The sequence below is a fragment of the Falco biarmicus genome, chromosome 7 (genome assembly GCF_023638135.1).
Source record: "Falco biarmicus isolate bFalBia1 chromosome 7, bFalBia1.pri, whole genome shotgun sequence".
Classification (NCBI taxonomy): Eukaryota; Metazoa; Chordata; class Aves; order Falconiformes; family Falconidae; genus Falco; species Falco biarmicus.
The window spans coordinates 22065405-22081319 of NC_079294.1; the positions used below are offsets into that span (position 1 = coordinate 22065405).

At 38.8% G+C, this 15915-nt stretch overlaps 1 protein-coding gene across 4 annotated transcripts in view; it reads right to left on the reverse strand.

Moving 5' to 3' along the window:
• The window catches only part of MAP3K9 (mitogen-activated protein kinase kinase kinase 9), a 62575-nt gene that overhangs the window by 15246 nt on the left and 31414 nt on the right, over positions 1-15915 (reverse strand). For all 4 annotated transcript variants that reach the window (XM_056346085.1, XM_056346084.1, XM_056346083.1 and 1 more), the window contains 5 exons: positions 11306-11454; positions 7668-7843; positions 5141-5381; positions 3996-4118; positions 3127-3280 (listed from right to left, as the gene is read on the reverse strand). In XM_056346085.1, coding sequence (XP_056202060.1) covers positions 3127-3280; positions 3996-4118; positions 5141-5381; positions 7668-7843; positions 11306-11454 — 843 coding nt within the window. The remainder of the gene's footprint in view (positions 1-3126; positions 3281-3995; positions 4119-5140; positions 5382-7667; positions 7844-11305; positions 11455-15915) is intronic.

Genomic DNA, 15915 nt, shown 5'->3' on the forward strand with positions numbered 1-15915 from the left:
GTAACACAACCCACCAAATAATATATGTTGTATCTACATCACCCGTGTGTACAACATGCATAGTTAGGATAAATGCTATAAATAGAGCAGCATATTAAGAGAAAGATGGCGAGTGAAAACGAACCATGTTAGCAGTGTGATCACCTCCAAAAGCAATGTCAAAGCTCCTACAATACAGGTAGACAACTACTGAGGAAGAGGAGATTTCCATGGAGCTGGGAAAACACATACTCTGTTCTCTGTATGCAGAGACAGCAAAGCTGTAAGTGATAGGCAGCAATAATCTTCATTTTAACGTGAGGGCTATCTAAAGGGTCTTGGGAATTGCCCTTTAATGTACAGCAGGAAACATCAACTTAGCTTGTTTCCTTATGCCTTCTCAAAGCAATCTTCCCTTGCAAAAACCAGACTGAAGATTTGCTGTTACTGACAAAGTGCAGCTCAATCTGGAAAGATAAATAGCTACCAGAATAAATTCAAGGTCTGCTACATTTGCCTCAAGGTTGTAAAAATCTTCATCTTTCCCTTTTATTTTGCACTCCTCCTCTCTCTCCCCTCTAGATTACAACCTGTCCAGAGGATAGCTGCACATCTTCTATAGTAGTGTGCATTTGAAAACAATTCAAACATGCTGACTTAAGAGTACATTCCTACTACAGCAGTATTCTCTGTTACTGCTCCAAAGAAAGAGCAACTCAAATGATTTGCAAGCACTACCAGCAAAACTACCTAGTTCAGTCACCAGCAAGACAACTCAGGAACCTAAAGACTTCTTACCTGTAATTTATTCAAATTTAATAACAGGAAGGTTATTACTCTGTCTGTTGTATTGAGTTACTTTTCCCAGTAGAAAAAGGCAACGGAGATCAAAAGCACCTCTCTTTAGGAGTGACAAGGTGACAATGCTTATTTGCTCAGCAAATAGCAAAAAACTTCCCTACAACTCTAAAATGGCATCTCTAGCATCTTAATACCATTCTGTAACACCATGTTGAGGCATGAATACAATACCATTATGAATAATAAGTGCCTGTTCCCAGGCTCACCCCTGTTTAGCTTGCAAGATTTTAAAACTGTGAAAGGACTATGACTACACCCAACATCCAGTGTCACCCTCTGTAAAATCAGTAACACCAGCAGGAAACTTAAACAGGGTAAAGATCATCCATGCCATAAGTCACAGTTTGAGACTAATCAATGCCAAGTTTAAAGACAATTAAGACTTCACCATATATCCTTGAGAATACACCATAAGATCACTACTGCACTGTCACAACATTAGTCCAACATAAAGCTTCATCCATTCTCTGCAACTCAGCACAGCAACCTCCTGCTGCTGTGCATATTCGGTGTGCTCAAAGGTAAATGCCAAAGGGTAAATAATCACCGTATAATCTTTTCATGACTGCCTTTACCTGATGTTAATTATAGGTCAGTTTACTTGTGTTAGAGAATTTCACTGCAATTCCTACAATGTAATTTTTGTATAAATTTGGAATTACATCCTGTGGAGAACACATGGAAAGTGTCAAAAAAAAAAAAAAATAATAGACTCAAGTTCCATTGATCAGACACATGCAAGCAGCTGGAATAGCAGCACTACTGCTACCAGAAGAGTGTCATGGATAAGACTTGAACTGGACTTTTCTACCTTAAGTTTAGCTCTTCACTTTACCCCAATTTTTACCCCCCTACTCTACAAAATTAGAATTAAAAAAAAAATACTAAAAATAGCAAGAACTCTATCTTTTCAGTCACTAATGCTTACTGCAACTCCGCTCCCTTTAAATCAAAGTCCGCAGTCCGGCATGATCTCAGCAAGAAGCTGCAGTTCACTGTGTATTAACCATACTGCTCCCTCAGCAACACTATCATGTTTCAGATACTCTGCAAAATGCCGTAGTTGTATTGAGCATTCCTGGAAAAGGTGATGAATACTACAGAACATCTCAGTTGTAGCAAGAACAGAGTAGTTTTAAGAGAATCCAGTGTTAGCAATCAACTCTTTTCCAGCTGTCTATGCCCAAAAGCAATTCAGTGCTTCAGACTGTACAGCAAGAGCTTTATTCCCAGAATTCTAAGAACATGATTTCAAGGTGGAAGTGTTTTTCTAGCAGCTTCAATGATCTCCTGCCCTTTCAAATAATTAATGATTGTAAAGTGGTTTCGTTTAGAATAGGTAAAGTGTAAGCAGCAAAGAAGCCTCCTTCACATTGCCCGGTTCACACGTCAAGAGTACCTTTGAGGGAGAACCTACATTAATGGCATCACAACACTTAGATTCAGGCCCTCTTGCAGAGGACTGCAATTGTGATGCATTATGTGAACGCCTATTTTCCAGGAGTTTCACACTTGAGTACATAATATTAAAGATAAATTATAACCAGTTATTTTCCCTGCTACAAAATATAGCAAGAGTCAAACTATGTATTTAGCAGGGGAAAAAGCTTCAAACTCCACTAAAAATCACAAGGCATTCAAGCCTCTTAGAAGATCAAAATACTCCTATTTTTAAAGCAGCTTTTCAGCAATGACCCATTGGGATCCTGGTATAAATGATTCACACACACACACAAAAACAAACCCAGAAGCCACAGAACTAGAAACTATAGAAATAGAGCTACAACCTGTATCTCTGCAAAAATCACTTTCAGGATGTATTAGCTCAAGGTACATGTCTTTTTCAAAAGCCTGAAGAGAAGATATTTGCCTGGCTCTACCAGGTACTTTTTAAATAATAGCATTTAAGACAGAGAAAGCATCGCTAAGAATTGTAAAAGAGAAGTCATTTCAGATATGATAGGAAACTACAGAAAGTTGAGCCTGAAAATAAATAAAAGCTACTAAAGAAACAGTTTTCACAGTGAAGAAGTTCTACTGCTTACAAATAAATACAAGTAACAAGGTAATAGCAGCCAGTGAAAGCATCAATCAGTGCTGAGCCTCTAGCAAGGGACTGACGGCAATGCAGTTTTGTAATCTGTTCTGAATTTCTAACATCTTTGGTACAGCAAGTAAGTTTGGAAGCAGAAAAGTGTTTGCAAGAGAATAGGCAAATCTCCTGTGAGCCAGTTCATAACCAGTTTTAGAACCTGGAAACTAGTCTGGTTCCAGGCCCTCTCTTACCCATCTTCTCCTGCACCTAGCTCCTTGTGACAAAGTGAGCTCGGTCCCCAAGTGCGCCCCTTTTTCTTCTGACCCCTCTTCTCTTCTTCCTCTCCTTCCTCCTTTGGAAGGACTGAGCTTCGTCCCCATGTTTTACTGCTTTCAGCAGGAGTCACTTCACAAGTCGGAAGAACAGCGGGAAATGGGAAAGAAAAAACGGATACATAAATTGAAGAATCTGTTCCACAGCAACATAAAGAATAAAATACAGGCCAGAGCAGGAATAGCAAATGAAAACATCCATTCAGGCTTCTTTCCCATAATTCTGACCATTTATCAACACAGATCTAACCACCAGATGCCTTCAAATTTAGGATAGGTAGGCTTTACAGCTTTATTCCATTCACCGGTTTCTCTTTAAAACCCCCAGTTTGATACCAGATGCACAAATGTCATGATATCTAATACAAACACTACACATTAATTAACATCCCTTTCATACTTCTAATACATGCTTGTCTTCCTAATTCTGTTTTATTATGGGAATGCTATTTTCATGACAAGTGCCTGTGTTTTTCTTTCCTTCCAACAGTAACTTAATCCACTTCAATAATGTTTCACAGATCTATTCTGTAAATTAGTGTTTTTAAAAATCAACCTGTACACCTAAGGAATGTATTTTCTATACAATCAAACAGCAGTATTTCAAGAACTTGGGTAAGTAAGGTTTGAACTCCAAAGAAGGTGACACTCTCCCCATCACCAACACACTCCACTTTTTTTTTTACACAACACTTTTTTTACAGTCCTGTCCTACATAGGGAATCTTGGCATCTTACCACACACAGACCGCACGTTTCCCAAATTCAGTACTACATTGAGCTCCTTACACTGTATGGCCCTGAGCCTGGGAATAATCGTAGGACTTGCAGGAGGGCTGGAGCAGCTACTGATCAAACTCTTCCTTTTATCCATTGTTGGAGAAGCCTGCACAGTGAATTTATGCTGGAAATCTGTTTACCAAAAGCGAAAAAAAATCAAAACAAAAGCAGAAAGACATAGTTAAAATTCTTCTTTTAATATAAGAAAAAACCCATAATACAAATATATCTTTCTATGTATGTGTGAATTACACATACACACATAGATCCCCATGTGTTGACTGACATTTATGTCAAAGTATATCCCTGTATGAATTCCTTTCACCTTATCTCTCGGTTTAAGCTAAGCAAAGCCACCAAGTGTTTACAGACCTAAAGCCAGGCGTAGTTAACAAGCACATTTTATCATCATTGCTCTTCAAACAGCCAATCTCTTTCAGAGAACAAAGAATATAGTGTAAACCATCATCCTTGAGGCAATGGTAAGCCTTACAAAACCCACCCTTTTGTTCTTTTACAAATTTGAATCTTTATACAGAGTCTACAGCAGAAATGCCAAGGATTCAGTACTTCTGAAAATCACCATCTTCACTCTTAAGAGTGAATTCCCTGACACCTCACCAATATTTAACATTTCTTCCAGAAGGGTGGTATTAGAGGTCACTTGCGTGTTAATATGAGTTCACATGTGAACTGGCAATATAGGGCTGTAGTCTCACAGCTATCAAGGTATTTTTGGTAATTTTTAGATTCCTGCACCAAGAAATCCAGATTATGGTTTCTGTTGCAACATTATGTAAAATATTTCCAGAAAGAGAACCTCCATGATTTTTTATGTTCATCCTCTATTAAACTTATCATTTTGAGTATTAACATGTTAAACCGCAACACCAGCATTTTTAGCGTGAACAATATACAGCCACTGACTAAAACATATAACATCTCAAATTTATTTCTGGCCTTTCTGCTTGGAACTTTGGGGAATGCTAGCCACAAGAGCATCAAATTTAGTTTCTTGATCCCAAAGAGGCATCTTTTTCCCAAAGTACATCCAGTACTTCCTAATGCGTAAGCATCCGTAGAAAGCAACTACCAGAGCTACAGGTTCACCTGTTCCTCCCATTTCACCCAACAGAGCCTAACTTGTCACCAACCTGAAGGCAGGCTGATATGATTGCCATCTTTTAACTTGAGCCTACTCCTCTTAAACTTCCCCATGCGTTTCTTCACCCGAGGCTTCTCCTGACACAGCTGGTGGATGATGATGTTGAGTTCCCTTTCCAAGATGTCTATCTCACGTTCTGCCAGCTCCTGTTCCCGCCTTCGCAGCAACTCCTCGTGGTTCTTCTGTTCAACAGCAGCACGAGTCAGCTCTTCTTCCCATGTGCGCAGCTCCTGTGGGGAGATAAGAAAGGAGAAATGAAAAGCTACCTTGTGACCTGGGGGTTAAGACTAACATGACCTATTCTGAAGGTACAGCAGCAATAGCTTGTGTTCACAGCACTATTAGCACCGCTGTTTAAAGGCTCAGCTGAAAGCCAAAAACCTAAAACAATCTTCAAGAACTTCTATGCTTGCCATTCAAGGCCCTTCATATCAGTACTAAAATTTGGACATCAGCACTTGTGCGGCCACACTTGGAATCTGTGTTCAGATTAAAACCTGAAGGAAGGGTGCAAAGAAAATAAAGCCAGGCTCTTTTCAGCAGTGCTCAGTGACAGAACAAGAGGCAATGGGCACACACTGAAACACAGGAGATTCCCCCAACACTTTTTTACTGTGAGCATTACTGAGCACTGGCACAGGGTGCCAAAGAGGTTGTGACGTCCTTGGAGATATTCAAAAGCCAGCTGGACATGGTCCTGGGCAACTGGTTTTAGATGGCCCTGCTTGGGTAGGGGAGTTAGACCACTGAACCTCCAGAGGTCCCTTCAACTTCAACCATTCTGTGATTCTATGAAAAGTCACTGAAACCTAAATTCAGTGTCATGAAAAAATATGCTGGATATCTGACATAAACACGTTCACAAAAGCCATTTGAGAGCACCATGCATACGGGAACCCATTTCGGAAGATTTATTCATAACATTGAAAAGAACTAATCTTTGCTTTCCTCTTCAGTAAGTACCATGTTAACTTCACTATTGACGTAAACTGTTTAAAAATAACCTTGTCGTCTCATGCATCATCAAATAGCTAAAGACCACAGTTCTAACATAAAAATTAATTAAGAAAACGTCATCAGGAGGTCATTCTCATAATTTTCCACCAAGCATGGCTGCTTCTTAGGCAGAAAGATGCATATGGCAAGCTTTTCAATCTTTCTCTTGTTGACAAAATGAATCAACTGAAATTGTCTTTGAGATCTCAAAATGTCTTCTCACTGTACTACTCTCACCACAAGGACAAAAGAATTCAGCACTCAGAATAATTATCTCCAGCTGGCTAATTCCACTGCAGAAGGTAAAAACTGAAAAATTCAAGTTAAACTTCAGATTGTCAGAGAAATTTTAGCGTAGATTTTTAATTTTTTTTAATAACATCATTGTTACCTGTCCCATCACCACAGAGGTTTGGTACATTTTACTCATGAGATAAATAGGACATAAAATCCTCTTTCCCCATTGCTACAGAGGAATACAGTACTCAAAACCTGAGGACAGTCTAGCTACTACTGTTTGGTCTTCTGTTTGTTGAAGTTTCTGGTTTTCAGAAACTGTTCCAACACAGTTACACCACAGGACAACAGCAGCTGGGAAATGCCTATCAGCTACTGTATTTTCCCCAAAAGCTACTATAATATGTAAATAGAAAAGTATTGTTGTGGGCCTTCTCTCCCCTGCCCCAAAGTTTCCTTTTCTTTCTCTCTGCCTTCTAACCCCAACTGCTAAGCCCGAATCAAGTTGGCTGCTTATTAAGACTTCATTTTTAGGCAAGAGACTGTGAACTTGGAAAAATATTATTCCTTTAGTGATTCCACTGCAGTATTTCATACCAACAGCTGCAAAGACCGTCTCAGTAAGGAACTTAACACAGATGCAGCAAGCTGTGCTTTCTGCAAGTATGCTTGAAGAAAACATCAGCTTTTTCACTTCTACTCTTTGAAGCTGATGGTCACAATTCCTTTTATTCCTGCTAGCACTTTTGTTCCCTGCTACTTATCCAGATAGACTTCAATTATAATAGTTACTGGATGATTCCCCCGGTAGCACTCATGCTTATTATAGTCTATCCACTTTGGCTGTGCTCAAAACCCGAAAAACACAAACCTGACAGAAGCAAGGCTGCAATGTTTGCTAGAGCATATATACCGAAACTACCCCTCCTATTTTCACTGTTAACAGTTATCATTTGGCTTCTCAGTTAAGATGCTAACAGTGAAATAGTTATCAGACGCATCAAACAATGAAGATAACTCATCGTAGCAGTTTGCACAGTGTATAGTGGAAGTCATTACAATATTAGAGAGTAGCAGCCCAGGATGCAGATATTTACGTTGCTCATGATTCTGTCCCTCTGTGCATCATAACCTGCCACTGATTCAGGGACTTATTATAAGCTCCAGTAAAGCACATGCAAAATTAACTCTGGGATGCACTACACAACAATTTCTGTTTGAATTGTGAAATGGGGAAATTATAATCCAGAGAGCACAAGAATGGAGTGTTTTTCTCTACCTACCTTTTCTTTGGCTCTGAGCTGATCAAACATCTCTTGGATCTCTTGTTTCCAGTCTTCCTGCAGGGAGTGGAAGGAATCTTTGGGCATTTCAAAGAAACCAGACTCTTCTATGGCAGTGAGATGGCCTAGGATACTGGCAAAGGAAGGTCGTGAGTGTGGGTCAGGGTTCCAACAATCTAGAATAGGACAAAGACAAGCAAGTGTTAAATATCTCTTAGTATGGAGGTTTGAGAGGATGAATAGTACTTTACTGATCCCCAGTGGCTAAGAGTGGCATGCACACTGTGTTACCCATCTTTCCCATTTTCCACTTGCACAGACAATTGTCTGATCGTAAGTATGGAATTCATGCTTTCATAGTATCCAACATTGCTTAAGATCTTGAACTACCTGGTCTCTAGGTTCTATTCCAATAATATGCCAAGTAAAATAAAGGTTTATTAATTTTACAGGAAGTTACATTTTCAAGCATATATTAAAAAATCATAACTAACTTCCTTAAATATTTTGCTTTTAGTTGTTATGTGCTCACAAGAGTGGAGATCCTATGCAAGACTCTTGCAAACAGCTCTTTTATCACAATTACACTGCAGAAGGATATCTATCAGAATTCTTTCTAATGCCAAACTCTAATACTAAGCTGAGTCATTATGAAACTCTTCCACAAAACTGGAAAACTTTCCTGAAAAGCAGACTGGGCATAACTTGAGTGAAAATAGGAGATTAGAGTAGCTAATGACTCAATCAAATTGTGCATTTTGAATTTTAAAGTGTTCTTTTTTAATATTTCAGAGAAAATTGTTTGATCAGGCTTTTTTCTTTTGCTTTTAAGAGAAATGACAAATAAACAATTTTTTCATTTACAATCTAATGCAATGACTTACCCAATTACAGAGCTCTAAAAATGCAGAATTTAAGGTACCCATCTTACCATGAGGCAACTCAACTAGCAATAATATAGAAAGGTACTCCCTTTACAGTGATGGGAATTGAACATAGAAAAGAAAAATAGGAAATGGTATGAAGTAACATCTCAGGGTGCAAAATCATTAAGAACATGTTTTTTAAAAGCCATTAAATGTTTGACTTAACACTTTTGAACAGGAAATTCTTACTTATTCAGTCCTCCTTCTTACTTCCCCCTTATTTCTACTCCTGCAGAAAACATCACTTTCTCAATCTACTTTGTCCTGTACTGGCACTTACACAGGTTCTTGTTCAACAAGTAACCTTATTCTCTTTAGTACTTCAAGACTCCTGCATGCCAAAATATGAGAAGCACCAAACAGAAAAGCAAAACATTCAAGTATATTTCTACAGAATACAGCTTTTGGCCATGAATGGAAGAAACTAACGCATGGGTCTCTCTCAATATGCTCATACTATCATTGCTGTAAATGGTCACTGGATTTAAGACACACATTACTGCAGCACAAGGCAAGAGTTACAAAAAGGCCTAAAGTTTCCTAGACCTTACAGTTGGAGAAAACCAAACATTCTTAAAAAAATTTGTGGTGATGTCCTGAAAGACAGTAATTCATCATTTTTGTGGATTGCAATATACCAAGAAGCAGCTATAATTAAAAATAAATAACACCTGACAAATCTATGCAGCTGCTGAGGCTTGGTTTTGCAGGTCTTGTCTTTGATATTAGTGTTACTGAGATTTTGCATTTGGGAGCTTTGGTTTCAAAACTGCTGGTATCAACATGTTGGTATTTAAGCATCTGATCAGGTTCCAGGAGGCATAAGCTGGAACACATTTGTGTTTATGGGTTTCAAATTGCTTCTCTTACCAAAACAGAGAACTGAGGATGTTAAAGAGGGCACTGCAGGTCCCCTGCTGCTGACCAATTAGCAGCAATGGGTGACAGAGCTGGAATGTCAGTGCCATAATCCCTGCCTCTTTACCCCAGGTTTCAAGCTTGGCAAAGCAAACATGACCCGAAGTAAAACAAAATGCTGCAGCCAGCCAAATCCATGAATGAGTGAGCAGGATAACTATGCAGGTGGCCCATGGCTTTTATTTTCCCAGGCCTAGATCTGCCATTATTTGCACTAATGAGGACAGTTGTAACACACAAGTCTTTTCTGTGAAGAGGGGAAGCTCAGCTTTGTTGTCTCAGTGAAGCCCACCAGGGCAGCAATTCAGAAGTAAAAGTAGCATTAGGGGAACAAGAGCTCACCCGAGATGGGAAACAGCCCGTTTGAAAAATAGTTTCAGTGAAGGGGCAGCAAGTAATTGTTTTCTTGTTCTCCTCTTCCCCTGCACACAGAGAAGCCAAGCGTTCCAAAGCCATGTGGGTGCTCACCCCTGCACTGCTGGGTTCAAGCGCTGGCCATGTGCCTGTACCCGACTTCCCCGACAGAGGGCACTATTTCTAACACCAGCAGCAGACACTTCACATTTAAGAAATCCAGGATCCTTGTTTTAGGGAACCACGTCAACATAAACTGCCTGGCACAACACTGAGCTGGTAATTCCATTAACTCTTTCAGATGCAGTTTCTTGCTTTACATTGCTTCCAAGCTACTATACCTGCCACTATTGCTGTTTACTGTCCAGTAGGATATTTCTTTTTTAGCACAACAGTGCATGAAATTTTCTGCTTTAACTTCACTGAAGCCTGTAACCTACAGAAAAGACCAGAGAAATGCGCAAGTATTCCAAAAGCAGAAAAATCCATCAGAAACATCTTCTTGCATCAATCAGATCCTTTCTTGGGGCAAAAAACCACCACCAGAGGCCACAGAATAGCAGTTCTGTGTTCAGACTCAATCTTTGCTCACTAAGCCTATAGAACATGTTTGATTTCTCTTTACCTCTGGTTTTCCTTTTCTGCTAGATAGGTGTAACAATGCTTATTACATATAAACACCGGAAAATCCTTGGAATAGGGGCAATGAAAAAAACACTATAAGGTACTACTGTGAGACAGGGAAGGAAGGAGAGAGGGAGGAACAAATGAAGCTCAGGAGTTATGCGAGTAGTTGTAATAGTGAGCAGGGCAGGTCACATAAGTACACCCAAGTACCTCACAGAATTCTTTTTGATAACTACAACAGCTCTGATGACAAATTCCTATACTTCTTTCATCTATATGTAGCCCACCTTGGACACGGACTATCTCCACACACAAAGTAGAAAAATCACATCATTCTGACTGAATAACATGGGTCGTTTTCAAATGTCAAAGCCACATTTAAAGCCCCTCCCTGAAATGTCAGTGGGATAAAATTTCATTCCAAATCAACTTGACACTGCCTAGCAAGATGTTCAAGCTACGAATTTCAAAGTAAGTTGAAGATTTCACAAACTAGACCAAAATGTGTGAAGTTTTGGTGTTGGTGATCATCACTACTAGAAAACAAGGAGCTAGATGATGACAGCAATAGCCTCAATTTTCCTATAAAGCCAGCTGATAAAAAATGGCAGGAAAATTTCTTTCACATACTGTTCTTGCAATAGAGTAACTGTCATAGCACACTAACAGCCAAAGCCTAGCTCCATTGAATAAAGCCATTTGAGAAATCTGTGCTCTTAGGTACCAAAACCAGCACAAGGCGGCAATGTTCAACATTCTCGAGTTCAAGCACTCTAGAAACAGCACAAACTAATCACACCACAGCTGGCTTACCTTCCATGAGTTTGGCAAAAGGCTCTGGACACGTGGAAGGGATTGGAAGGGCAAGTTTATTCATGGCAACACCGTATGCTACTGCAAGACCATCAATTCCTCGGAATGGTACTTCTCCTGTTAGCAGTTCCCAAAGCAGCACACCATAGCTACAAGGAAGAAAAAGGAAGAGGTCTTTGACTTCAACACATTCTTTGCTAGGCAACAAGAAAGTACCTGAACCTATCAGGGTGAGTCTGGTACACTGAAGAAACTGCTGGTTTCTAGACAAGCTCATCAGGACTGCCAAGCTGGTGAGGTGCCTTATTTTACCTGCTTTTTTCAAGAAGGCTGAAATAAAATGACATTTTTACCTTTCAGACAAATATTATTTGCTCTATGGACACAGGGAACAATCTGAAAAACATTAACATTGGTATTCTAACTAATTTAGCAAATTTCAAACCAGAACCAAATGAAACACTCAAAAATATGACAGAGGGTTGCTTGGTGGGTTGTATTTTCTAAAAATAAGTGAAAAATACTTCAATTAAATTGTTCTTAAGATGTTCTATGAAATATTAACTATGAAGTTACAGAAATAGTTCCAGGACTGTTCTCCCCGCAAGTGTAAGACAAACAACATAACCTCAGAATATTCCCTCTGCTTCTAGGAAACCTGAGACAGAGACTGTTTCTTCATACTTGGTGACCCGATAGTTTTTTCTTCCTTTGGTCTGTCTTATCCTCTTCTGAACCCATTTACTATCCACTATGTTCTGTGGTAGTAGGCTCCACAAATTTGACGATGCATTGCAAAAAAAATACTTCTATGTGCTTGTTTTGAGCTTGTCACTTGGTAATTTCATTTGCTTCCCTGTAGTTCTTTCAATACAAGGAACAGTGAACATATGTTCCCTACTGGCTCCTTCCATGCCATCCACAATTTCACAGGCTCTTACGACATCCTGCCTAAATCATCTTCTTTCCAGCCCCCCAAATCCTGATCTAGCTAAATCCTCACCTATTTACTCTGCTGAACAGAAGGACATCTTCTGTTGGAATGACCAAAATCACATAAAGTTTTAAAGACACAGGGAGAGGCACAGCATTTCCTGTTTTTTTCTTTAATTCTTTCCTATTAAATTTTGATTTTCCACTTGCCTTTCTGACTTCTTACAAAATGCGCTAGGTTACCCACAGTAACTCCAATGTCTTTTCACTGAATTATAATAGTAAACTTTGGAGCCCATCATTGTACATGTGAAATTCTCCCATGCATACTACGCTGGCATTTATTACCATTTCATCTATTTTATCATTCATTATAGTAAAACATTTCCTCAGCTCTCTGCAGTAATTTTTTCTTATCCTGAATAACTTGGTTTCATCAACAAATGTTACCTTACCATTTGCTTTTTCAAATCACTTATGATTATGCCGAATACAGAATTCCCCATCAAGAAAACTAGTTCATATCTTTAGTAATAAAGAATTGACTAAGCCATGGGAAACAGACTTGCCTTCTTTTCCCCACATCAATTTACTTTCTTTAAAAGCTTTTGATGAAAGATTCTGTTTAAAGTTTTTAAATCCAAATAAGGTATAAGCAATCTTACCGCTTGTCCACATAGTCAGTAACTCCTTCAAGAATTTTCAGATTTCCTTCTACAAAAGCTGACTCTTACCCAGATATGCTCATATGTCCATCAGCTCCCCGCTCTTTAATGCTCTTTCTACTATTTAGTAGGACCGAAAATCAGACTTGCTGATCCTCAGAAAACTCTTTTAAGACTTTTCATCATGTTTGTTGCCTTCCATTTCTCTGGTATTACGGCAGTTTTAAGCAACAGATTACACAGCACAGCTATTAACTCAGTTGGCACTCTCATGTTCTGTTCATTTTATTAGTCTGTTTCAACACCTCCGCGGACAGTACTTCAGCATGAGATGTCCTCCAGCTTGGCTCCCTTAAAGAAAAAAATTCAGCTTAAAAAGCCTCTCTTTGCTCCATTCTAGCAGACACAAGTCACTTACTAAGGTTTTTCTGCCATAGCCTTATCTTCTTTGCCCTTTTACATCTTGGCCACTTCTCGGTCATATATTCTTCTGCAGGGCTCTCACGTGTGCTGCATTTGAAAGCAATGTATTTGTTTTTACACTTTTTGCAAGACTCTCCTCAAAAACCTTCAAGTGTTTTACATTCAACTTGCCATCACTTAAGTCCATACCTAATTTTCCTCGTGTGGATACAGGTTCAAGTTTCTGAAGGATGTCTTCCAGTAGTCTCTTCTACACAGACTTCTTTATTCATTTAAAACCTTCTTTAAGCATTTGCTCTGAGCTTTAACATAGTGTCCTTAAAAAATACCCATGTTTCATGTTCCCTTTTTGTTTTTACACAAAAATTCGTCAATGTCATCATTAATCTCCTTGAGATTAAACACTATTGTAATGGACTAAATGTTCTTAATTGCACTTGCAAAGATACTGAATCAAAGTATACATATATTTTGACCACGGTCATAGTGTACCAATTTTGAAGGCCTCCTAACCACACCTGAAGACCAAATGAAAAACTGCTTCTCCTCCTAAAAGCTCCCTGAATAGCTCCTCCATGAAACAGTCATTTCTGAAGCTTAAAGATTAATCTCTTCTTGTTTCAAAGCAATCATTTCCCTGTCCATTTAGGAGTAATCACAATTTTCATTGTCACAACCTGTACTCTTGCAATCTCCACTCCACCCCAACAAGTCTTTAAGATTCATTTTAGCTGCTGCCACCTTAGTTGAACAGTCTTAATACTACTTTTTCTGTTTAGAAATGGAATTAGTGTCACTGGAAATTCTGTCTTTGCTGCTACCACAGCTAGTTTATTAAGCAAAATATCTTATTTTTTCACCCATACCTCTTCTGCATTTTTTCTCTGTAGTTCATACTCTTAATATTATAATGACAATTATCTATTACTTCTTTCCATCAAGGTTCTCAATTTCTTACTGTTTCAAGTGCCTCATTTGAAAAAAAAAAAAAAAACCACAGGAATTTATGGATTTCTCCTGTTGTTTTGATCTCCTAGGATTCATAAGATACTCCAAGAAAATTAATACTAGACTGAATATATATTTGGCCTGTCTAAATCTGATTGATCATTCATGTTACTCTTCAGTTTGAATGAAAGTGTTGATATCAAAAGCTAGGAAAACTACCAAAGAGTTGTGTTATTTCTTCACCACTACTGCTGGATAAAGCATGTATTTAATATTTTAGTAGCGGAATGGTTAGGAAAGGAGCATTGATGTGCTCAAAACATTTCTCCTGCATGGTAATTTTTAAAAGACAAAGGAATGGACAGATATGTGTTTCTTCTAACGTGACACTAGAAGTATATATTGCTGGGAAGGTCTCCTTGTTTGACAAAACTGAATGCCACCTCTCCCTCAAGTACTTAAATACTGCTTCCACAGAACTAGGGAAACACTGCTTTATGGCATTTGAACAATCATCCCAAGTGATTAAACAGCAAGAGAGGTGCTGAACAGACTGTTTTCACTAACTCTCAAGCAGGGGACTGGAAATTACAAAGGAAAAAGCCAGAGACAGAAGAGATTTATACAAAAAAGGCATAGGAAGAAAGAATCAAGGGCCTCTCCTCATTCTCAACAGGGAGGAAGAAAAACTGAGCAGGTGCATTTATTTTTCCAGCATCCAGTAGTAATTCTTGGACTTAAATTGAAAAATGAACCATGTGATACAGATCAAGCATCCAAGTCAACTGACACCTGTATGAATAATTAACCAACTCCCAGTGATCCAGTAATCCCTCAAGCAATTTAACATCAGGTTCAACCCTACACACTGGATTTTCAGGGAGTGGGAGGCTGCAGTTCTGCAGGACTTCACACATGATTTTGCCACCTCCCTTGTCTGTGAACTTAAGACAAAACGCCCAGTAATTTCTTCTCACTGTTATTGTTTGATGGCATTTGTACCATAGGCTCCTCTTACATATCTTCCTAGCTTCAGTGCTCTCCGTGAGCACGGAACTATCAGCCCAACAAGGAGATTCCAGCAACAGAAAATAGAACATTACTTTTGTTAAAAAACTTCATTATACTTTAATGGCTATTAACAGTTAGCATTTTGCATGTTACCAGACTGGCAGTTTCACAGATGACATTTCCTTCTTATTTCAAGTTGCATACACAGAAGCTCCCACGTGAGCTTCTATCAATATTGCTAGTCTACATGCTTCATTACACCAATGCCTGCAAGCAGTCAGTTGTGATTGTAAGTGCTTGCCAACACCTGATTGAAATGAAATATTCTAATGACTCAAGTTCCTATATCTACAACTGAATGCCTGAAACATCCTGATTTGCTAATCAGACTGTTTTAGGTAGTTCTGGTATTCCACTCCTAAATTAAAATTAAATTCCTTGTTATTTCACTGGTCTCAGAGCAGATCCATCTTAATAGCATCTAAACTGAGGAACACAGGGAACTCAGATGAAGATTGTACAGTGGCTTTAGATTCCACATACCAATCATACTGAAAACATGACTTTTAAGCAGCACAAGTCAAAAATGAAGCGTGCAGCAAACAAGAAATACATTTAAGCAGTTAAAAT